Source organism: Struthio camelus, chromosome 3 (genome assembly GCF_040807025.1).
Source record: "Struthio camelus isolate bStrCam1 chromosome 3, bStrCam1.hap1, whole genome shotgun sequence".
Classification (NCBI taxonomy): domain Eukaryota; kingdom Metazoa; phylum Chordata; class Aves; order Struthioniformes; family Struthionidae; genus Struthio; species Struthio camelus.
This window is the reverse complement of record NC_090944.1, coordinates 24,069,890-24,088,459: the sequence shown is the minus strand read 5'-3', so window position 1 is coordinate 24,088,459 and position 18,570 is coordinate 24,069,890. Positions and strand designations below refer to the sequence as shown.

The 18,570-nt window shown below is 38.9% G+C and overlaps 1 protein-coding gene across 2 annotated transcripts in view; it reads right to left on the bottom strand.

Annotated features, from left to right (window-relative positions):
• Positions 1 to 18,281, bottom strand: part of NOL10 (nucleolar protein 10) — a 51,285-nt gene extending 33,004 nt beyond the window's left edge. For both annotated transcript variants that reach the window (XM_068937183.1, XM_068937184.1), the window contains exons 1-12: positions 18,150 to 18,281; positions 17,071 to 17,116; positions 16,165 to 16,263; positions 15,359 to 15,436; positions 13,509 to 13,546; positions 9,419 to 9,555; positions 8,624 to 8,689; positions 7,070 to 7,130; positions 6,467 to 6,552; positions 6,020 to 6,098; positions 4,654 to 4,803; positions 2,301 to 2,367 (exon numbers count right to left, since the gene is read on the bottom strand). In XM_068937183.1, the coding sequence (XP_068793284.1) occupies positions 2,301 to 2,367; positions 4,654 to 4,803; positions 6,020 to 6,098; positions 6,467 to 6,552; positions 7,070 to 7,130; positions 8,624 to 8,689; positions 9,419 to 9,555; positions 13,509 to 13,546; positions 15,359 to 15,436; positions 16,165 to 16,263; positions 17,071 to 17,116; positions 18,150 to 18,215 (973 nt within the window). In that variant the 5' untranslated portion in view covers positions 18,216 to 18,281. The remainder of the gene's footprint in view (positions 1 to 2,300; positions 2,368 to 4,653; positions 4,804 to 6,019; positions 6,099 to 6,466; positions 6,553 to 7,069; positions 7,131 to 8,623; positions 8,690 to 9,418; positions 9,556 to 13,508; positions 13,547 to 15,358; positions 15,437 to 16,164; positions 16,264 to 17,070; positions 17,117 to 18,149) is intronic.
• Between the last annotated feature and the right edge of the window lie 289 nt (positions 18,282 to 18,570).

Sequence of the window (18,570 nt, the reverse complement as noted above, 5' to 3'; positions counted from 1 at the left end):
TTCAAAATTGGAACGAGGATGAGGAAGTGCTAAGCATCTCACATTCTGCAGCAACAGTATTTCTTTAGCAATGGTACTGTTCATTTAACAGTATTGTTTAGCAAATACGCAATGCACCACCTCTTACCTTGGTCCCTTAATCTTTTCCTGTAACACGTTTTAGTTTTCCCTCTGGCTCTACAGGGCTATAAAAATACAACCCAGTTTCATCCCACAACAGCTATTGCGAAATGGCATACCTCAACCTGCCCTCTGTAGACATAGTCCAAGACGAAAGAAGCAGAATGGACTTAAGAAGAAGACATAGAACATAGGACTGGAATACATAGTCTAGGTCACTGGGTTGAGACCCTTAAAAGAAAACAATGCCCAATAAGCAACATTAGGGAGATATCTGCATTTACTTGTTTGTGCTAAAAGACTCCTCCTGCAGAGTCTCATGAAAACCATTTAAGCCCACATCTCCAAGAGCACTTATGGTATGTCTACATACCACAGAGGTCGTAGAACATCCACAGTTGTGGAACACTCAACCTTACAGATATCCATCCCTGACTGAGTACGAGCTGAACAACCTGATCAGATTTGGAAGTTGAATCTAACTTCAAAGTTGGCCACACTTTGAGCAGAGAAGGTATGACCCCCCCACAGTTCCCTTCCAAACTAGATTATAATAAGATAATTGCCAAGCTTGACTATCACCATTGACAAATAACCTGCTTGCTTTTCACTCTTTCTCATGGTCCCTCAATTATCAACACTGCAGGACTGTTAATCCGCTCCAGGGCTCTTTTTGGATCAATTCAATTAGCTCCTCAGAGATAAAACCGGGATGAGGTTCTAAGGATAATTCACTTCAATGGCCTCTCCTTGTATGCACTATGGATGAGACAAGGCCACGTTTGGCTACCTCCATGTTATACAGTCCACATTGTTATCACAGCTATTCTCAAACATCCCCAAATTAACTCATACCAAGGCATGCAATATGTACCCTCAGCATTGTGCCATAGAGCCCCTCTTCTGGCATGCTTTGACTCATTGCTCGCATTCTCTCTGGCACTCTGATGTCTTTTTGAGGACTCAGTAAACTTGACCCAATTGCTAAGTAGTGAAGCATCATTCTGTTTCAGAGGGGTTAGCTCTGAGCAGTATAGAACTGAGCTAATATTTTTATCAGTAAGATCCTGTAGACCCTTAGAGTTTTGCTACAGTACGAGCTCAGAAATGCCCACCACCTCAGTGGTGTTCAATATTTAAATACTAATTTTGCAGGAAAAAAGGATACATTCTTAAGCAAACTTGGCAGAAAAGACAAGATAAGTTTTAACTTGTTAGAAATCTCAAACTCACTTATCTACAATCTTGATTTTCAGCTGCTAGTATGAATCAAAGTCCAAGTCACTTTGTCTTCACTGCTACCTTTATCTAAAATTAAGATAAGAGCAGAGTTTGCGACACAGGCATTCTCTGGATCAAGAATTTTGTCCTGTGCCATTTTTGAGAACTTAACTTTCATCTTCTTCAGTACTGCTTTCCAAACATGAATTAGGTGTCATATACTAGTTAAGAACTAATCAGCCTAAATCAAGTCGGGAAAATTAAAGCCAGCTACAATCTCAGGTACAACCAAAGCCCATGTGCACATATAACCACCATGTGGTAAAAAGTTTTTTCTCAGAAAGTAAGATCCAGAAACCTTGGTTAAAATGACTGTTTTGACCTTCACACATAAGCTTATGAGACACAGCAAATTTGAAGACAGTCACAATAAACATGCAAATCTGTGCATGCAGAAATCTAAAATTTAACATATTGGAAATCCTATAAAAAACTTAGAATTCTAAAATTTTAAACAAACTATTCAAGTTTGGGCACAGCAAGCGCTAGATCTACAAACAGGAAAGATCAAATATTTGTAAACAGTTGTAGAACTTCACAGTCCTGTTATAAAGATGCTTCTACTAGCTCTAGAAAGAAAGCTCTGATTCATTTGGGACTGAGACCAGAAAAAAAGCCAAAACTCCTACTCTTATGAAAGACTTAACGATATTTGAAAGGGCAAAAGAGGCTGATCATTCAGTTGACAGCATAGTTAGTAGCTTTTAACTACAAAGAGACATCAATTTAACACAGATGCAGAGGAAACAGGGACACTAACTGATAAGTAGCCTTTTTTATCTAGATCTGACATAAGGAAGAAATTAGGCCTAATCTGTATCACCTAAATAAGAAAAAAGATCACAGCTTTGGGCAACATTGGCTTTCTCTTTTGAACTTACTTAATACATCTAATGTACCTGAATTTGGATAAAGACAGACGTCATTGATATCATATTCTGGCTCCATTGAAGTAAATATCTTCCCCTGAAATCGTAGGAAGAAAATATATTACAAACAATTCAAACAATATAGTTAAATGCAGTAAATGTGAATGTTAACAACAGCCATTATAGAAGCTAAGAAATACAGACTAAAGATAGACGAATGTATGGAGTTCAATGCTGTATTTTGTCACTGATCAGATCTCTTACAAGGAAGTGTAGCGTGCTGGTTACTGAAGACACAGCGAGGTACAGTGAGACCTGTACTTTCTCTGCCCCAACTTCTGCGTTGAAAACACAAACGTTAGATCTGCTCTGCGTTATTTTATGCAAGCAGGGTAAGGTCCACCATAAGTTCCTGGCACGCTACCGGTGCAGACCTTGTTTTGTCCAAGTCTGAATGTCGTAGTTTTAAATTGTTTCATTTTTAGTAAGTATATCAGCTGAAATGATAGGTTGGCAGTGGAATTTGATTCTGGACCTTGGTTCCTCCACCGTGCTCATGTCTACATAAAAACAAGGTACAGCACAACACTTTACGCTATCTGCATTTTACCAAGTCAGTATTATAGAGGTCTGAATAAAAGCACTCACTTGTATCTAACTTAGAAAGATTAGAATTGAAGTTGTGACAGTTATTTAAGTAAAAGGTAAGAGCAGGAAACAACATTCTCAAAAAAATAAGACTTGGAACAGCGTCTGAAAAACCCAGACAAAATACAGGTGCTCTTATATGCCAACACACAAGACAGCTAGTAAGAGAAGAGCCTCTAAGAACTGGCCACAGATTCTGAAGCATGAGTGTACATGTCTACATGGTTCTAAATGAGGGACAGGAACAGAACAAATTTTGATCCTATTCCTCTTTTTTCTTTCCCTGCAGCAATCCCACCTACCTTTCTGGGCCTTTCCTTTCCCTCCCAGTTATATGCTGTTACCCCACCCACCTCTGGTCTCTCCCCGATGATTAATAAGAGTCCTCCCCCACCCCAGTCTTAGCAGACAAAAGCCTCATGATCCCCACCCCAAGGCACGTCTCAGCATGGGGCTATTCTGGTATCAAAGCCATATGCTCTCCACCCCACAGTCTGCCTCTGCAGTTGGTTCCCAGCCAGAGATAGTCAGGAACCAACATCTGGGAGAGGTGGAGCCAGCTGGAACATACTCCAGGAAAGAGTCCAAAGCTATCTTTGCCTTCCAGCAGCAAAAAATCCTCCCTTTTCCCACTGCAGAGGCCACCTGACAAACCTTATAGTGTTTATTTCTCAATGAGAGAAATATATATGCCTAAGAAAAATGGAGAGAGGCCATTGCAGATATTGTAAATAATAACCGATAATTTATTTGCCCTTTCAAACAATAAAAAGTAACTGCAGAGGAGCTTACAAAAAATTGTTTGAGATCACAGGAAAAAAAAAAGAGGCTGTTGAAAGTTCATGAAGAAACACAACAATAGAAAAATGACTGCTTGAAATAGCTAGAAAAAATGCCTTTAAATTACTTTAATGCTCTTGATATATTTCATTATAAAGCTAGAAAAGCATAGATACAGGATAGAGTACGTTTTTAGAAGGAATACAATGACTAAAGATAGCCTCTTAAACCAAACTAAATTACAGTAGTATTACTATGGATATCTATGGGTTAGCACATTGTGTGCAAGCTGCACTCATAGAAAGATAAGAAAAAGAATAGTACAACATAATGAAACAAAACCTCATCATTGCAAAGCTCATTTAGAAGGGCAAAAGGCAAGGATGAAGATGTTCTCTGCTACAACATAATCCATTAATACAGCGTAATGCGCACAGCAACTTGGATGTAGGTATAATGTCTGCTTCACCATCAGAATAGTTTTCTGTGGAAACAAGCAGTACCTGATTTTACTATTTACGAAATAACTGATCTACCTTGGAAGTTAGTCTTGCCTTGAGCAGGAAATTGGAGTAGATGACCAATTTTTCTCTGACAAAAAATCAGAAATGAATGTGTTCAAGCAGACCATGAGGAAACGCACAAACCATGACAATGGCTAAGATACCACCTTCTATTTTTAAAACCTTCTACTTAAAGCAGCAACTTAGGCAGATGTTTAACAAAAAGTTAGAAAAAAAACTAAGATAGTACCTTTATACCCGGCAGGCTGCTGAATACCTTCCCAGATGTTGGTTTGTTTAGTCAGACAGGACAAAATACTACGTAAACTAGGATACATGAAAAAACTCAAATTCCTACACTGAATTTAAGCTTTATTATTTAACTTCAAACTGCAGATAGAAAAAAAAAAAGAAAATATAAGATATAAATGCAACAACATAAAAACACTTACTGTATCTTTGTTCCACATTTTTATGATTCGAGAATCTGCAGAGATAATTAAATCTAATTGATGCTGAAACTGAATTGACTTAATAGGCAGGCCATACTGGTGATCTTTGACTATTAATGGGTTACTAGACCGGAGATCATATAATAAAACCTAGAAGAATAAAAAACAGATTTAATTTATAAGATTGTAAGATCAAGAGGAAGTCACCTAAAACAATTCTTCACTAACGATTTAAATAAAGTTGTGATGTTTTACTTAAAACACACAGCAAGATTTATATAGGAGAAATCATTTTAAGTTCTGAAGAACGGCTTACTAAACCAGTCCAGTTTACTCTGACACTTTATTTTAACCGACAACATGCTTCAGTCTAGAAAAATAAAAGGGTAAACTTGAGACCTTACCGTCTTTCCAAAGTCTTTTTAATTTGTACCGAAAAATGAGCTGTTTTCAGGGCTCTCAGTATCTCTGAACTACCAATATTTCGCTTCCAGATTCTTGCACTATTCTTACAAAATTTAAATTTTCAGAAGCCCTTCTAGATTCACTGAGTGTCACTTTCACTCAGTAAAACACCACAGTGGGTTTGTTTTTGATTTTTAGGAAAACGGCCATGTCTTCCAGACACCTGCATTTTGCTTTCAAAAACTGCCTAAGAAACTTGAGGAATACCTTAAATCTTTCACGTGCAAAGTGTGAATACTAATACTTTGGGGGAAGAAGTGTTACTAAGTTTTTTATAAAAAAAATATATTCTCCAATAAAACTTGCTTCACATGTATACGAAGACCATCACAGCTACAACTCTCACATGTGCATCTGCTCTTGAACAAGCTGCAGTTTTCTAACCTCATGAAAAGACTGAAGACAGAAAAAAATCCTTGCACTCTAGTTTACAAATAGATTGGTAAAAATGAATAAATGAGTAGGAATGATCCCCTATTATGCCCAGAAGATAAGAAAGCAAAAAATAATAGTTGAACGACAATCACTTTGCTTCTCTAGTCACAAGCAAGATAAAAGAGAGTACGTATGCTGCACTGAGATGGTACTGACAGAGCCACAAAAAGCAGCAAGTTCCTCAAATGCTTGACGGTTAAGTCGAAAGAAAACAGCAGAATTTGAAATTATACAGTATGTATGTTGTGATGATTTTAAGCTGTCCCTACAGTATTCTGAACCACAAGACCATCTGATCAGATTAATCTGCACTTTAAGAATGACTATTACACCCTATACATGCAATTCATGCTCTTATTATTTAATACTCATATCACAGTGAGCATATTCAATCTATGACATGCATGGACTGGCAATTGCAAGAACAGGATCTCCTAAGATCTGTTGTACATCAAGTTAAATCTACCTGCCCAGTAGATGTTCCAACAGCCATATTCAATGCTCCATTAAATTTCAGTGCTGAAATGGATGGTAAACCATCTATTCTGCAAAGCATAAAGATTATAATTAGATATTATTTCAACAAAAGCTGCAAATATTTATTTAAGTTAAAAACAACTAAAATAATTAATGTAAATTAATTTACTGATATCACTGAAACGCATTTCTTCAAAGAGGCTGTATTATTTACATTTACAGTTTGTAGTTGTAGATACAGTTGAAAAGTAGTCATTAACCTGAATAAAAATGGCTAAGAGACTAAAGGCAGGATGAATCCTTTATTCACGCCAGCAATGAGGAGGTTATTTGCAGGCCACATTAATGCAAAGTATGATTTGTTTCTAAAGGCCAAACTTCTCAAAAAAAAAAAAAAAAAGGAAGAATGCATTTTATAAAGGTAGCCTTTACTCACTCTGTGTCTGCTGTCACACTGCTTAAAGCACAATCCAACAACCCAACCCGATTTCTAGTTCTAGGGTCCCAGCATTCCACTTTACCCTAAACAGTACAGAAAATACATTTTCAGCTTATACAACAAATTTCTGGTATTCTGAAAACGTCTGAATAAAATTGTGAATTATTTCAGGGATAAATAATCGTATTTCCTAGGCTGGCATGAGCTGTTCTAATAATGGCATACAATTTCTACACACTTCATTTATATTTTAAAAAACTGATCTGAATGAAAACCATTAAATAGTAAACTTTCAGATATTAATATGGTGCACATGCTAGCTAATTTCTACGGATGTTTGCATTTTAAGGCAAGACAACATTATTTTCTCTCTCATCTGCAGTCTCAAGCAGCTCAGCAACCATTATAGCTCAGAAATTGTATCTACGTTATGCTCTAAAAATAGCTTTCTTGTTTAACGGTTCTATATGTAAGACAGCAAATGAGATTAATTTAATTATTTAGCTACAAGCCATGATTTCTTCTTATCTTTTCACAAACTAATATTAAAAGAGAAGCAAATACTACTACCCTTTTTATAAAAGGAATGCGAACATTTACCTCAGCTGTCCCTGTAGCGAACAAGAAGTGTGTAGGATTTATGTCACATACATTATTCTCCCTAAAACAGAAAAAGGAGCATGCGTAATGACCTCAGAATAACCTGACACACAAACAACCAAAAAGACTTCGGTAACCAGGTACACTACTGCTTAGCCAGGAGAAGCAATGGTAGCGGATGGGAGCACCTAATAGCAGCCAAGGAGGCTAAGAACACCTAAGAGGAGCATACCAAGAAGTTGGAGTCAAGCACAGAAGGAGAATCAGAGACAGCGCTCATAACCTGAAACAGAGGAGGTTCCAACTGGATGTAAAGACAACATTTTTCACTATGAGGATAATTTACCACTGGAGCTTAATTGCTCTGCTTGCCCAGAGGGGTGGCGGAATCTCCATCCTTGGAGTTTTCAAGACCCAACTGGACAAAGCCCTGGGCAACCTTGTCTGAATTCAGGACTGACCGTGCTTTGAGCAGGAGACTGTACTAGAGACTTCCTGGGCGCCCCTCCAACCTGAAGGATTCTCTCCCCATACCCACCATCAAGGCTTGCCACATCTCTCTCCTCCACTAAATTCATAAACACCTCAATTTTGTCAAAAGGTCTTCCTGATTCCATATCCTCTGAAGCTTATAGAAATCCCCAGCATATTCTGAGCAACAGCCTGTCTTCCTTTCCCTCTCCAACTTCTCCCCTGTTCTCAACAGTGCGCCCCAGGAGCTCCATATATCTCCAACAGCTCTTCCAAAGCATGGGAATTTATTTTTGCAAAGCCTTAGCCACTCTTCACACCCCAGATTCCTACCCTTCTCAAAACCACCCAACTTCTTCTATTCAAAGCCCTCCACCTCTAATTCCGTAACACATCCAATTCCCCTATCTCATAGCTTTCTCGCATCTTCAAGTCTAGTCTGTCTGACTCAAATTTCACACAAGACCCTCAACTCTCCCGCTTCAGGCTTACCCCCTTTTTTTACTGCTGCTCAGCTTCTCCAGTTTTGCCTGCCTAAACAGCGCTACTAAGCTCTCTTACCCACTGACCACCTGCTGTTGCCCACCTCCTGGCCACTTTATCAGTCAAGTCTATCCTCTCAACACACAAAAGAAACTCAGCAGCTGCTATGGTAGAGATTTCAAACAAATCAGACACACGTTGGCAATATAAAAACCTCTTTGGCTATTCCAAGAGCAGAAGGACGAAGGCATGTCTGTTCATGCCCTGTGGGTAGATCTATATACGATGGCTAAATTAAGGATTAACGGCAAAGGTTTAACGGAATGTTCTTAAGATCAATTTATATAATACCTGTTATAAGTCTGTATTAAGCAATTTGAAAATACCCACTAAATAAAACTCTACTAAAATGTAAAAACCAGAATAAAGAATTACAGGACATTGGAACAACGAGGCTTAGACTCCACATACGCTCCTTTCTGAACTCTACCTTACAACGTACTCAGGCAGTATGCAGAGACAATGCTGACAGTGGGCATACTAGTAGTTTGGCTCCACCTGGTGGAAAAAAGACAGCCATCATGCATTACAGATACTTACGAAGCATCAGTCTGCAAGGAGTTCAGAAACCTTCCTTGTTCCAGATTTAGCCTGTATACTTCAGAACTACGAAGAAAAGAATCTGAAATTACTCATTTCTCTTCCAAATACTGGAAAATATTGTTATAAGTTATGGGAATTCATAAAAACTCACGTAAAGAGCTTAAATTTACTAAATAAATAATTTTCAGATTTTATATTCTAAAGCATAAGATACATCCACCTTTCAACTTTAAAAACACAGAGAAAAATGTGTATATTCACCAAAGACGATTATTACACTGCAATGTCATATCAATTATGCTTTTTCCAGAGAAAAGATACATGAATCCCTTTCTTAAGATTTTCTAATTTGCTATGATTTACCTTACATCTTGAATCACTACTTGCTTGAAACCTTAAAGATCCTATTTTATTTTTACTATGTCTTCTCACAAACTCACGTTACTAACTTTACGTGATTTTACTCAATTGATTAAATTTTAACAGTAATCAAACACCAACCAGGATAGAAAAAGTTATCTCATTTTCCTTATTTAGGTGTCCATCATTTTTTAAAATACAATACAATGATGTACCTGGTTTAAGAATCAAAGACTTTAAATGATGCAATAAACTGAACTAATCTATACTTCCCACATTTTCTACTTTTCACAGTCTCCTTTATGACTTTAGAACTGTTACCATTTTTTCCAATAAAAAAAGTATTCTTAACTTTTCCAGCATTTTTACGTTCATTATTCTTAGAAAATATTCCTAACAAAAGTGAAACAAAATAATCCATTTGATCAATACCTTGCTGCTACAAAATACAGGTCACACGAAGGAGAGTGATAAGAAAAATCTCTACCAAATTTTGGTATTCTTGTTCTGTAGTAGTGGCCATGCTGTGAATGAAACTCCACAAATCTGTCACACTGCAAGAAGACAATCTGAAAATAAAGTAGAGAGAATGCAATATACAGAAGGAGACAGCAACAACTCCTCTGTTGGTGTTACAACACAAATTCCAGTGATTTTTTCAAACTCACACAGGGTTATTGCAACCCATGTAAATCATTTATATTAAAACGACAGAATTGACAAGTGCTTCATCATTCTCACTAGCCACAACAAAGCGCTTTATTAATAAAGATTAAATGAATGTTTACAGGAGTATCTGTGATACCCTAAACTAACTCTGCAGCCAGAAGCAGTATAGTTACCTGTATTATGTGGCACCAAAATTAACGTCTGCTGTTCCTCCAGAGACCAGAGTTAATTTCTTTCAGGTACAGTACCATGCACACAACATATTAATAGCTATTAGGCCTACTTACTATATCCTGATACAAGGCAGCGTTTCAATAAATGACACCAATGACCTTTGAACTGAATAAGGATGTTATTGTCTCTTTTCTGAAATTTAGACAAACATCTCAGGCCTGGAAGAATCCACAGTGAGGCATAAATAGAAGGCTAGCTCTCTACCCTCAAATAGGTAAAATAAGCCAGAACCTACCCTATAGTCCTGACGGTACGTTAACATGGCACAACTCATATCCACAAGAATGAACTCTTCCCACTCCAAACACAGTTGGTACCACCCACAACGTCCAACAGAGTCGAGCTATACTTCAAATCATGCCCAAGCACCGCGTTGTAGAGTAACAGTTAGTCTGGCCCAAAATCATGCAAGGAAGCATGCAAATAACGGTAAGGACAACGACTGAAAACTCTTGACTCTGAGCCTCATCTCTATTTAGCTTAGGACAGAAGATAGGTGCTAGCTTACTTTAGAACAGATATAGTCCATATATCTTTACATATCTGGTACACAGTTCAGAATTTTTAGAAATTCCCCACTGCTGGGCTATATTGTTAGCAATGCCAATAACGATGAGAATCTTGGGAAAGCTCAAGTACCATTGTGGTTTTAAATCTGTCACCTTCATTCACATAACTCTATATTCTTCCCTTATGGGACATGAAGGAAGTACTCACGTGGACTATTACGTCACAAAAATTTATCAGCAGTCCTCTCTTTGTTGCAGCTTTTCTGTTATCAGAAACCCTAATGTTGCAACTTTTATTCATAGGCAGGACCTTCTAAGATCCAAAACAAAGTGGAATATCGTCTTTCAGAAGTGTAAGTACTGTTTCATATAAGAGTACAGATGCAGCTGCACAGTGATGTTAAACAATGATATTCCTGAACATAAACACTTCATCACTGTGAGGATGGTTAACACTGGTACAGATTGCTTAGAAAGGTCGTAGAGTCTCCATCATTGGTGATATTTAAAACCTACCTAGATGCGGTCCTGGGCAACCTGCTCTAGCCAACCCTGCTTGAGCAGGGAGGTTGGGCCAGCTGATATCCACAGGTCGCTTCCAACCATAACCGTCCTGTGATTCTGTTCTTCATAGACATCCCAACCAATTGTGTGCCTAATACCTTCATATTTTTAATTGTAGGTCTAAACGAAGCAAAGCTCTTTACTTATTTGTTTAAAGCAACACCCAGATCAAATCTTTTCTCTATTGGAATTAAGTCACCACAAAAGATGAAATTTCTGCAGCTTCATGCAGTACAGAAGCTAAGTAAACTCATGAGAAAAACAAAAAATTAAATCATGTTTAAATCAAATACCAGTATCATGTTCTGTTAGCAAATTAACAGCAAACTAATAGTAAGTCATCAAAAAACTGTTACTAGGAGGAGAGAAGATTCACTGAGAATGATGCATTTCTCATCTTCAAGAAGAAATGTGCATATTCATTCTTCTCTCTCTCTCTCTCTCTACAGTACTGGAATTAAAGACATTATGTTTTCTTTTATTAGCATCGGATACAATTCAGTGGAAATTATGTTTGCCTTTCTTTCTTATTACATTAATTCCAGTCACTATTGGAAACTAGAACCTTTGGGTAGTAAAAGCAGAGCTACTGGTATGTGGCAAAAAAACAGTAAGTGGAAAGCCATGCCTTTTTGCAGAAGGTTGAGGAAGAAAAGATTTCACTCTCTTCTCAATCTAAAACTAGGAGAGCACAGAAGTGCAACTGGGATTGCGGATAACAATTTGAATATGAGCTAACAGCATGTTTCCAGTCTGAAAAGGCAAACCAGCCTCAAAAGGCTACATTAGGAGCATCATGGCAGCAGACTGGGTGAAAGCTATTCTCTGCGCTATACTCAGTGCTCGTAAGGCAGTGTGTCTAGTTTTGGGCCTTCCGCTTCAGGGAGGATGCTGAGAGGATGAAGAGGGCTATCAAGACAGACAAGGGATAAAACACTTGACCTACAAGGAAAGGTTGAGGGAACCTGCCTTGTTGAGTCAAGCAAAGAGGACCTCCCGGGACAATCTAATAGCAGCCTACAACTAAAGTACAGTTACAAAGATGATAAACTCAAGATCTTCTCAGTCATACAACACTAAAGCAACAGTGAAAATCTGAGGTTTGGAGGGTCAGCCTGAATATTAATAACAAAAAAAAATTACTTACAAAGACGCAGCACAGCTTTTTTACAATTTACCCAGAGAGTTTATGGCATCTCCAAGCTCTAAGTTTTTGAGAGTACTGGCAACAGTCTTGCTTCAAGAATTAAATGAGCTCCAGAGGTCCCTTTCCTACCAATATTTCTATCTCTCTAAGTGTTTCAAGTGTAATTTCTCAAATATTGTTGTCCCTTTTTATTACGTTTAAGGCATAAATGAAACAGCTACCTGAAAACAGTTTTCTTTCTAATGATTTGGTACACTTTTGGAAAATAAAATCGAAGATAAGGTTGTATTAAATTGCCAAGCTAGGGCTCTAGCCTGGAATACAGTACCAATTTTAGTTTAAGACATGCACAAGACCAATAACCAGTCACAAACAGATCCGTGAACATACGTTTCTCACCCAAATAGCTGTTTGGTCTTTACAACAGGAAGCATTCCCACAGACAAACAGATAGGTTGGAGATAACTGAACTATATCATCAGTGCTGCCTTCTACTTGAATTCATACGCATTCTTGGAAAACTCATAGGGGGAGATTTTGAAAAGACTAGAGCTAGAAAGCTAGATGATAACGTCTCTGACAAAATGGAAAACTGTTAAAACAAACACACAGCAGAAACGCTAAGGTCTCTTCTCAGAAAAATACTTCAGTAAACACTTAACTATGAAATAACAGCTTATCCCAGCGAAATCAGCAAAATTATTTACATGATTAAGTTTCATATTTAATTGGCCCATAACATCCTGCTGAATCAGCAAATGAAAGTTTATAGACAGAAGGAAGTAACATCTTTTTTACATCAACTGTGGCAGCTGGAGAAAACGCATGAGCTTTCAAGCACTTAAAGCCTTCTTCAGGTCCTCAGCAGAATCAGAAGTGGTATCTGTACCAGACCTGAAGAAAGGCTCACGGGCCTAAGAACTCAACTGTATTCTCCAGTTACAGCAGTTCATATATAACAAAAGATATTACTTCTCTCCAACATTTTTGCCTCGTTCACATGCTTAGATCACTGTGACTATAACAGCACTCACAGATCAGGCTATTTACTTAGTTGTAGCTATATCACCTTTCAAAAATGGTGCATCTGGGCTGCTGTCACAACTGACTGATTATATACTAACATAAAAAGAATGATTAATTCTGCTTTTCACATTATTTTATTCGTTATTTGATTTTTTTTTCCTCTACTACAGGCAAAAGACTTTAAAAGTGGGAAGGTAAATTATAGCACAAAGTAAAGAAAATAACATTCTGAAGGTATAAAAATGTTTACTTTTTTCTTTAATTCTTCCGTTCCAAAACTTGTGATTGACTGCCTTTACTATATATGAAAATGCATTTTAATATACACATTAAACACACTTTCTCATTTATGCATTGAAAACATTAAACATACCTTTGAGTAATCATCTGATAAAATCTCAAATGTAACCACTAGAGGAGAGAACAGGAAAGTTTTAAGTCAACTAATCAAGTAAAGTTATTTGCAAACATTGGCATAACTCCTGAAAATATTTACATTTATGTTAAGCTTTAGTCATGTAAGTATCCCCCACAGGTGTCAATGCATCATGTAGGCGCTGTGATAAAATCTTTAATTATAGAACTTCATTTGCAAAATAGTAAGTACTTTTCTAAAACTTTAGAAACCTATGAAGCATCTTGTAATCTTTTCATCATTCTTGTACATTTCACACTTTCTTTAACACAATGCTCAACCATGTATTTATTGGTTCAAGGAAGGCCTAATTCAATGGTTTTTCAGTGTGTGCGCCGTCCGTGAATCTTTGACAATGCACAAAAGAGGATTAAAAAAAAAAATATATGAGTTCAGATATGCTAAACAGAAATCTGCATACATGAACTTTCTAAAATGTCAGCACTTCCACAGAAAAAGCTTTGAGGATCCAATAATCACAAATTTGAAAGCTATTATCTACACTGACCAAAACGTATTGAATTTCAACTAGCTTTAAATGGGCTGGGTCAGGAACATCAGGTAGTAGCTGCTTCAGCTAAGCCAGTTGCATTTAAATGAGCTAGCTTATTTCAAGTTACCTGAAGTGCCTCTATGCTAATTTCAAAGTAAATATAACCTCACAGTCTACTGAGATGGCAGTTCTAAAAAAGTTGACTTTAAGCTCAAACATATCAGCAAGCATTCACTATTACAATGACTTTTACTCTTTTAAAATCAGGTCTCACTCCTGTCACCTCTCCTTCTCCTTTGCCACTCTCAACCCTCACCCCTACACCTACACCCCTCTTACTATTTTGCAGCACTGTCCCTTCACCACACAATTCCTGGTAGAACTCAGGCATAGTGTAAGAAACCACCGCTATGCTTTGCTACTCTCTTCCTGACCTAATTCACTGGTTCTCAATTTTAGTTTTTACTTCACAGTTTCACACACATCACAACTTGACCACGGTTTCACTTTTCTGTAATGACTCGGGACTTCTGCCACTCTCTACTCATCCCTCACTGTTTTTTCCATATTTGTATCCCAGCCTTCAGCCATTAGTCTTCATATTTTAACTTAAAATTTCACACACACACACACAAAATAACCTTCCCCAAATCCATGCTTCCTAAAACTCAGAGCCACAGCAGCTCTGATCTCCTTCCATACTCTAACTTCCAGCAGCTTCTCCCTCACTCGTTGTCTCAATGGCTCCGTGTTGTCCCCACTATAGCTTTTCTCCATCCAAAATACTAGCAAACAAGGTGTAATTAGGGTGCTGCCTATGCTATACCCTTGCTTCCCCAAAAAAAACTCAGGGAATGCTCTTTCTTCGGCAACTCACCTAGTGAGCTTGGGCTCCAGTAGGAAAACAATGAGAATTCACTGAAGCAATGATGGTGCAACCATCACACTGCATTCCTCTACTTAGTGTTTCACAGATGGAAGAGAAAAGAACGGAGAAATTGCTGCCACCCAGCTGTCATACATAGACACAGCGTTCCTCAGAGTTGTGGCCTTTGGCCCCATTCACTCTCCAAGCCCCATGCTTATTGGCTCAAAGTAAACGGTACGTTCATCATTTGACTCCAAGGGAGGAAAGGAGAAAGAGCACATGAGAGAAAGAGCGCACGGGGATAAAGACCAGGTGACATCTCCCTCTAGATTCCTGTGTTCCCCCCAAAACACATTCTGACCCTCTCAACATAGGGAAGGAAACATGCACTTCAGTCAAATCTGAATTATATGTGAAAGGTAGTAAGCAGTCATATCTTGTACTAACCTTCAGAATCTAAGCACCTTTCAAATTTCTGGGATAACTGATAGGTATCAAAACAGCGGATCCTTGGCTTATAAGTTCCTGAAAGAAAAAACTGATCCTTAATAAAAAAAAAAATTGAACAACAAGATAACACTAAAGCATGTTTTCCGACTATAAGGTCTTACATATAGAGACTTCACGGCATTTCCACTACAAGAATTCTGATCCTGGAAAACAACAAGACCTACCAAAGTGCCTGTGACCGGGAAAAGAGGCCTTTTGGTAACTAACCTTAAAGATTCTTTTGGCTTTGATGCCTGAAAGTCCTCTACCTATACATAGGTTCTTTTGATCACTGGATACATTCTCTAAAATTTAATAATATCTTCCAGTAAGTTTGAAAGATCAAGTCTTCTTATGCTATTAAGTCCTACTTAAAGTATTCAGGTTTGTATCCTCCTTCGAAGGTTATGAAATGTAGTACTATCTGCTGACACTTAAAACAATACTCAAACAATAGTGTTCAGAAGTTATTTCAGCAAATGTATATACACATATAAAACAAAAATAGTTAGGGACTTCTTTTTAGCAGTTAAAAACTAATACAGTTAAATACAATTAAAAACTAATACTTGTATTCCAAAACCAAATGTTTCAGCACAGTGTCACAATACCAAGACATTGGTTCTATCACACCGTAACAGTAAACTCAAACTCCATTTAAGAAACAAACTCTATCAAATCTACCTGAAATAGTAAGGTCTTCTGTGCTCAAGATTTCCTAGTACTTTCGGCCTTTGCTATAGAGAGACATTTAGTTAACTCACCAACTGCCATAATATACTGTCCATCTCTTGATACCTTAATCTTTGTGCTAATTGTGGGCATCTCAAAGTCCTGAATAAGTTCAATTCTTCTACGAATATCTATAAAAGAAACAAAATAAAATTATTTTTAAAGATGGTAGTATTGTATCAGTCAAAAAGTATAAAGGTTTCTTATGGAAGTACATTGAAGGAATTGAACACAAAAAAATTAAGTCTTCATCTTTTAAGTGTATTTAAGCTATGCTCCATGCAGATTAATATAGTCTGTTAACCCTGAGAAGTGGGCAACCTTCATGTAGAATAAATGTCTACTCTGAGATAGCAAATATGTAACATATTACTACATAATGGATTAGCAAATATGTATTAGCCAATATGTAAATATGTAATTGCTAATTTGCTAACAATTGAGAGGTTGCATAATATATCCCATCATCCTGTTACGTCTCTTTTAAGTGCTTCAGCTGAGAGAGTATTTTTATACGGGACTTCTTACGGTACTTAAACGGTCATCCTTTTTCTGCAGAATAAGCTTAGGCTAAAATGATGATGTTCCTGCATTGCTCTAAATACAGAATACACATAAAGGATTCTGCAGTTGGGCTTTATCATAAACTATGCATGGAATGTACCCATTGTGATTTTGTTCAATCTACAATCCTAATACTGAATGCCTGGAACTTAAAATGACATTGATAATATTCTATTCAAATTAAGTTATATAGGAAGTTAAAGCATGGTCCTCTAAGCTTAATTTTTTATACATTTAATTTTGTAGCTATCAAAATATGAGCTAGCTGTAACTAACTTGCTTTTAACCGTTTGTAATTTTTTTTGTCTATTTCTGGACTTTCACGTTGCATGCCTGCAACCGCATATTAAGGACTATATGACGGGACAACGCACCAACATCTTTCTTCTGTAAAGCTCTTTTCTTCCTGTCAGAGAGCCACTGAAAGAAAACATACAACAGATACCATCAGTACTAAGTTTATTACACATAAGGAAACCAGACAATTGCTTACAGTTCATCAAATTTGAAACTATAAGAAATTTAGGCTCTACCAGGCACATTAATTCTTTTTTGTACTCATTAATTACATTAAAAATTCCATTAGAAAGTTTAAGTATCTTGCATTTAAACAAAACATTACTTTTTAAATTGTTGAGTGTCTGTAGAATAACATACCTATCACTAGATATACAGACATTCAAACTGTATTTTCAGTTTAAAAATATTTGTAATTTAGTTTAAAAAAAAAAAAAAAAAAAAAAAGCTCCACATAAGCATACATAAAGTCAGTCAGAACAGTTTTGTAAGTCACTCCAGTCTTGGCTGGAGCTACACATACAGCATCAGCCCAAGCGCTTACCAGTGTATTACAGACGCGATACACCCGCCAACAAACAGGCCACCAACTAGCTAACTAACAAAGGCAAAAGCATCGCATTTTAGCCTGGACGGTGCGACCCGGGTCAAAATTCCAGGAGTTACATACCGAGAACGATTCGGGTAACTCGGGAAAGAAACGGGGCCCAAAAGAACAGTACGTTAACAGCCCCCTGGCTTTTTAAAACCTGAGCTGTAAGAGGGCATGAGCAGCCGCAGAGGGTCCGACCAGCGGCGCAGCTGGACGGCCTACCGCCGCGCTCACTGACAGGCGCCCGGGCCAGGCAGCAGCAACGAAGCAGGACACAGCGATGTTTCCCCGCTCTGTTCCCCAGCCCCTAGACCTTCCCCGCACGTGATGAGCCCACGATGCGCTGCAGGAGGGGCAGCCCGCGCCTCCCCCGCCCGCGACCCTGCTCGCCCCCGCGGCTCTGCGGCGAGGCCGAGGCCGAGGCACGGCCGAGAGCGGCTGCGCTCGGGGCCACGCTGAGGCGGGGGGAGGGCCGGCGGCCGCGCCACGCTCCCTTCCCTCACGGCGAGGGCGGGCAGCCCCGCGCGCCGGGCCGCCGCGGCCGTTGGGGCGCTGCTCCCTCACCTCCGGCAGGCTCCTGCCGGCGCTGAGGCTGTAGATCTTCACCTCGTTGAGGCTAGAGACCTGCATGGCGGCCGCCCTCTGCCCCCTCCCGCCTCTTCCTGCTCCCAGGGGAAGCGGAAGGCAGGACGCCTTCCGGGCCGGCGCTGTAGGCCGGGGGCGGTGCGCGGGGAGCCGGCTGGAAGGCGGTCGGAGCCGGCCCCGGGCGGGGTGATGCTGCCGGCCGCGGGGTGGCTGGGCACTGCGGTTGTGTGCGGCGGTGGGTCCGGCCCCTCGGGGCTGCGGCTGTGGTGCGGGGAGGTGTGCTTCGCCATCGCTTCCCCTTCCACCTACTGCTAGGGCGGCGGCGTCTCCCTTTCCCCTCCCCATCCCCCGGGGTTGTATTCATTCGCGCACGTGTAGGTGTCTGGTGACATTTGGGATA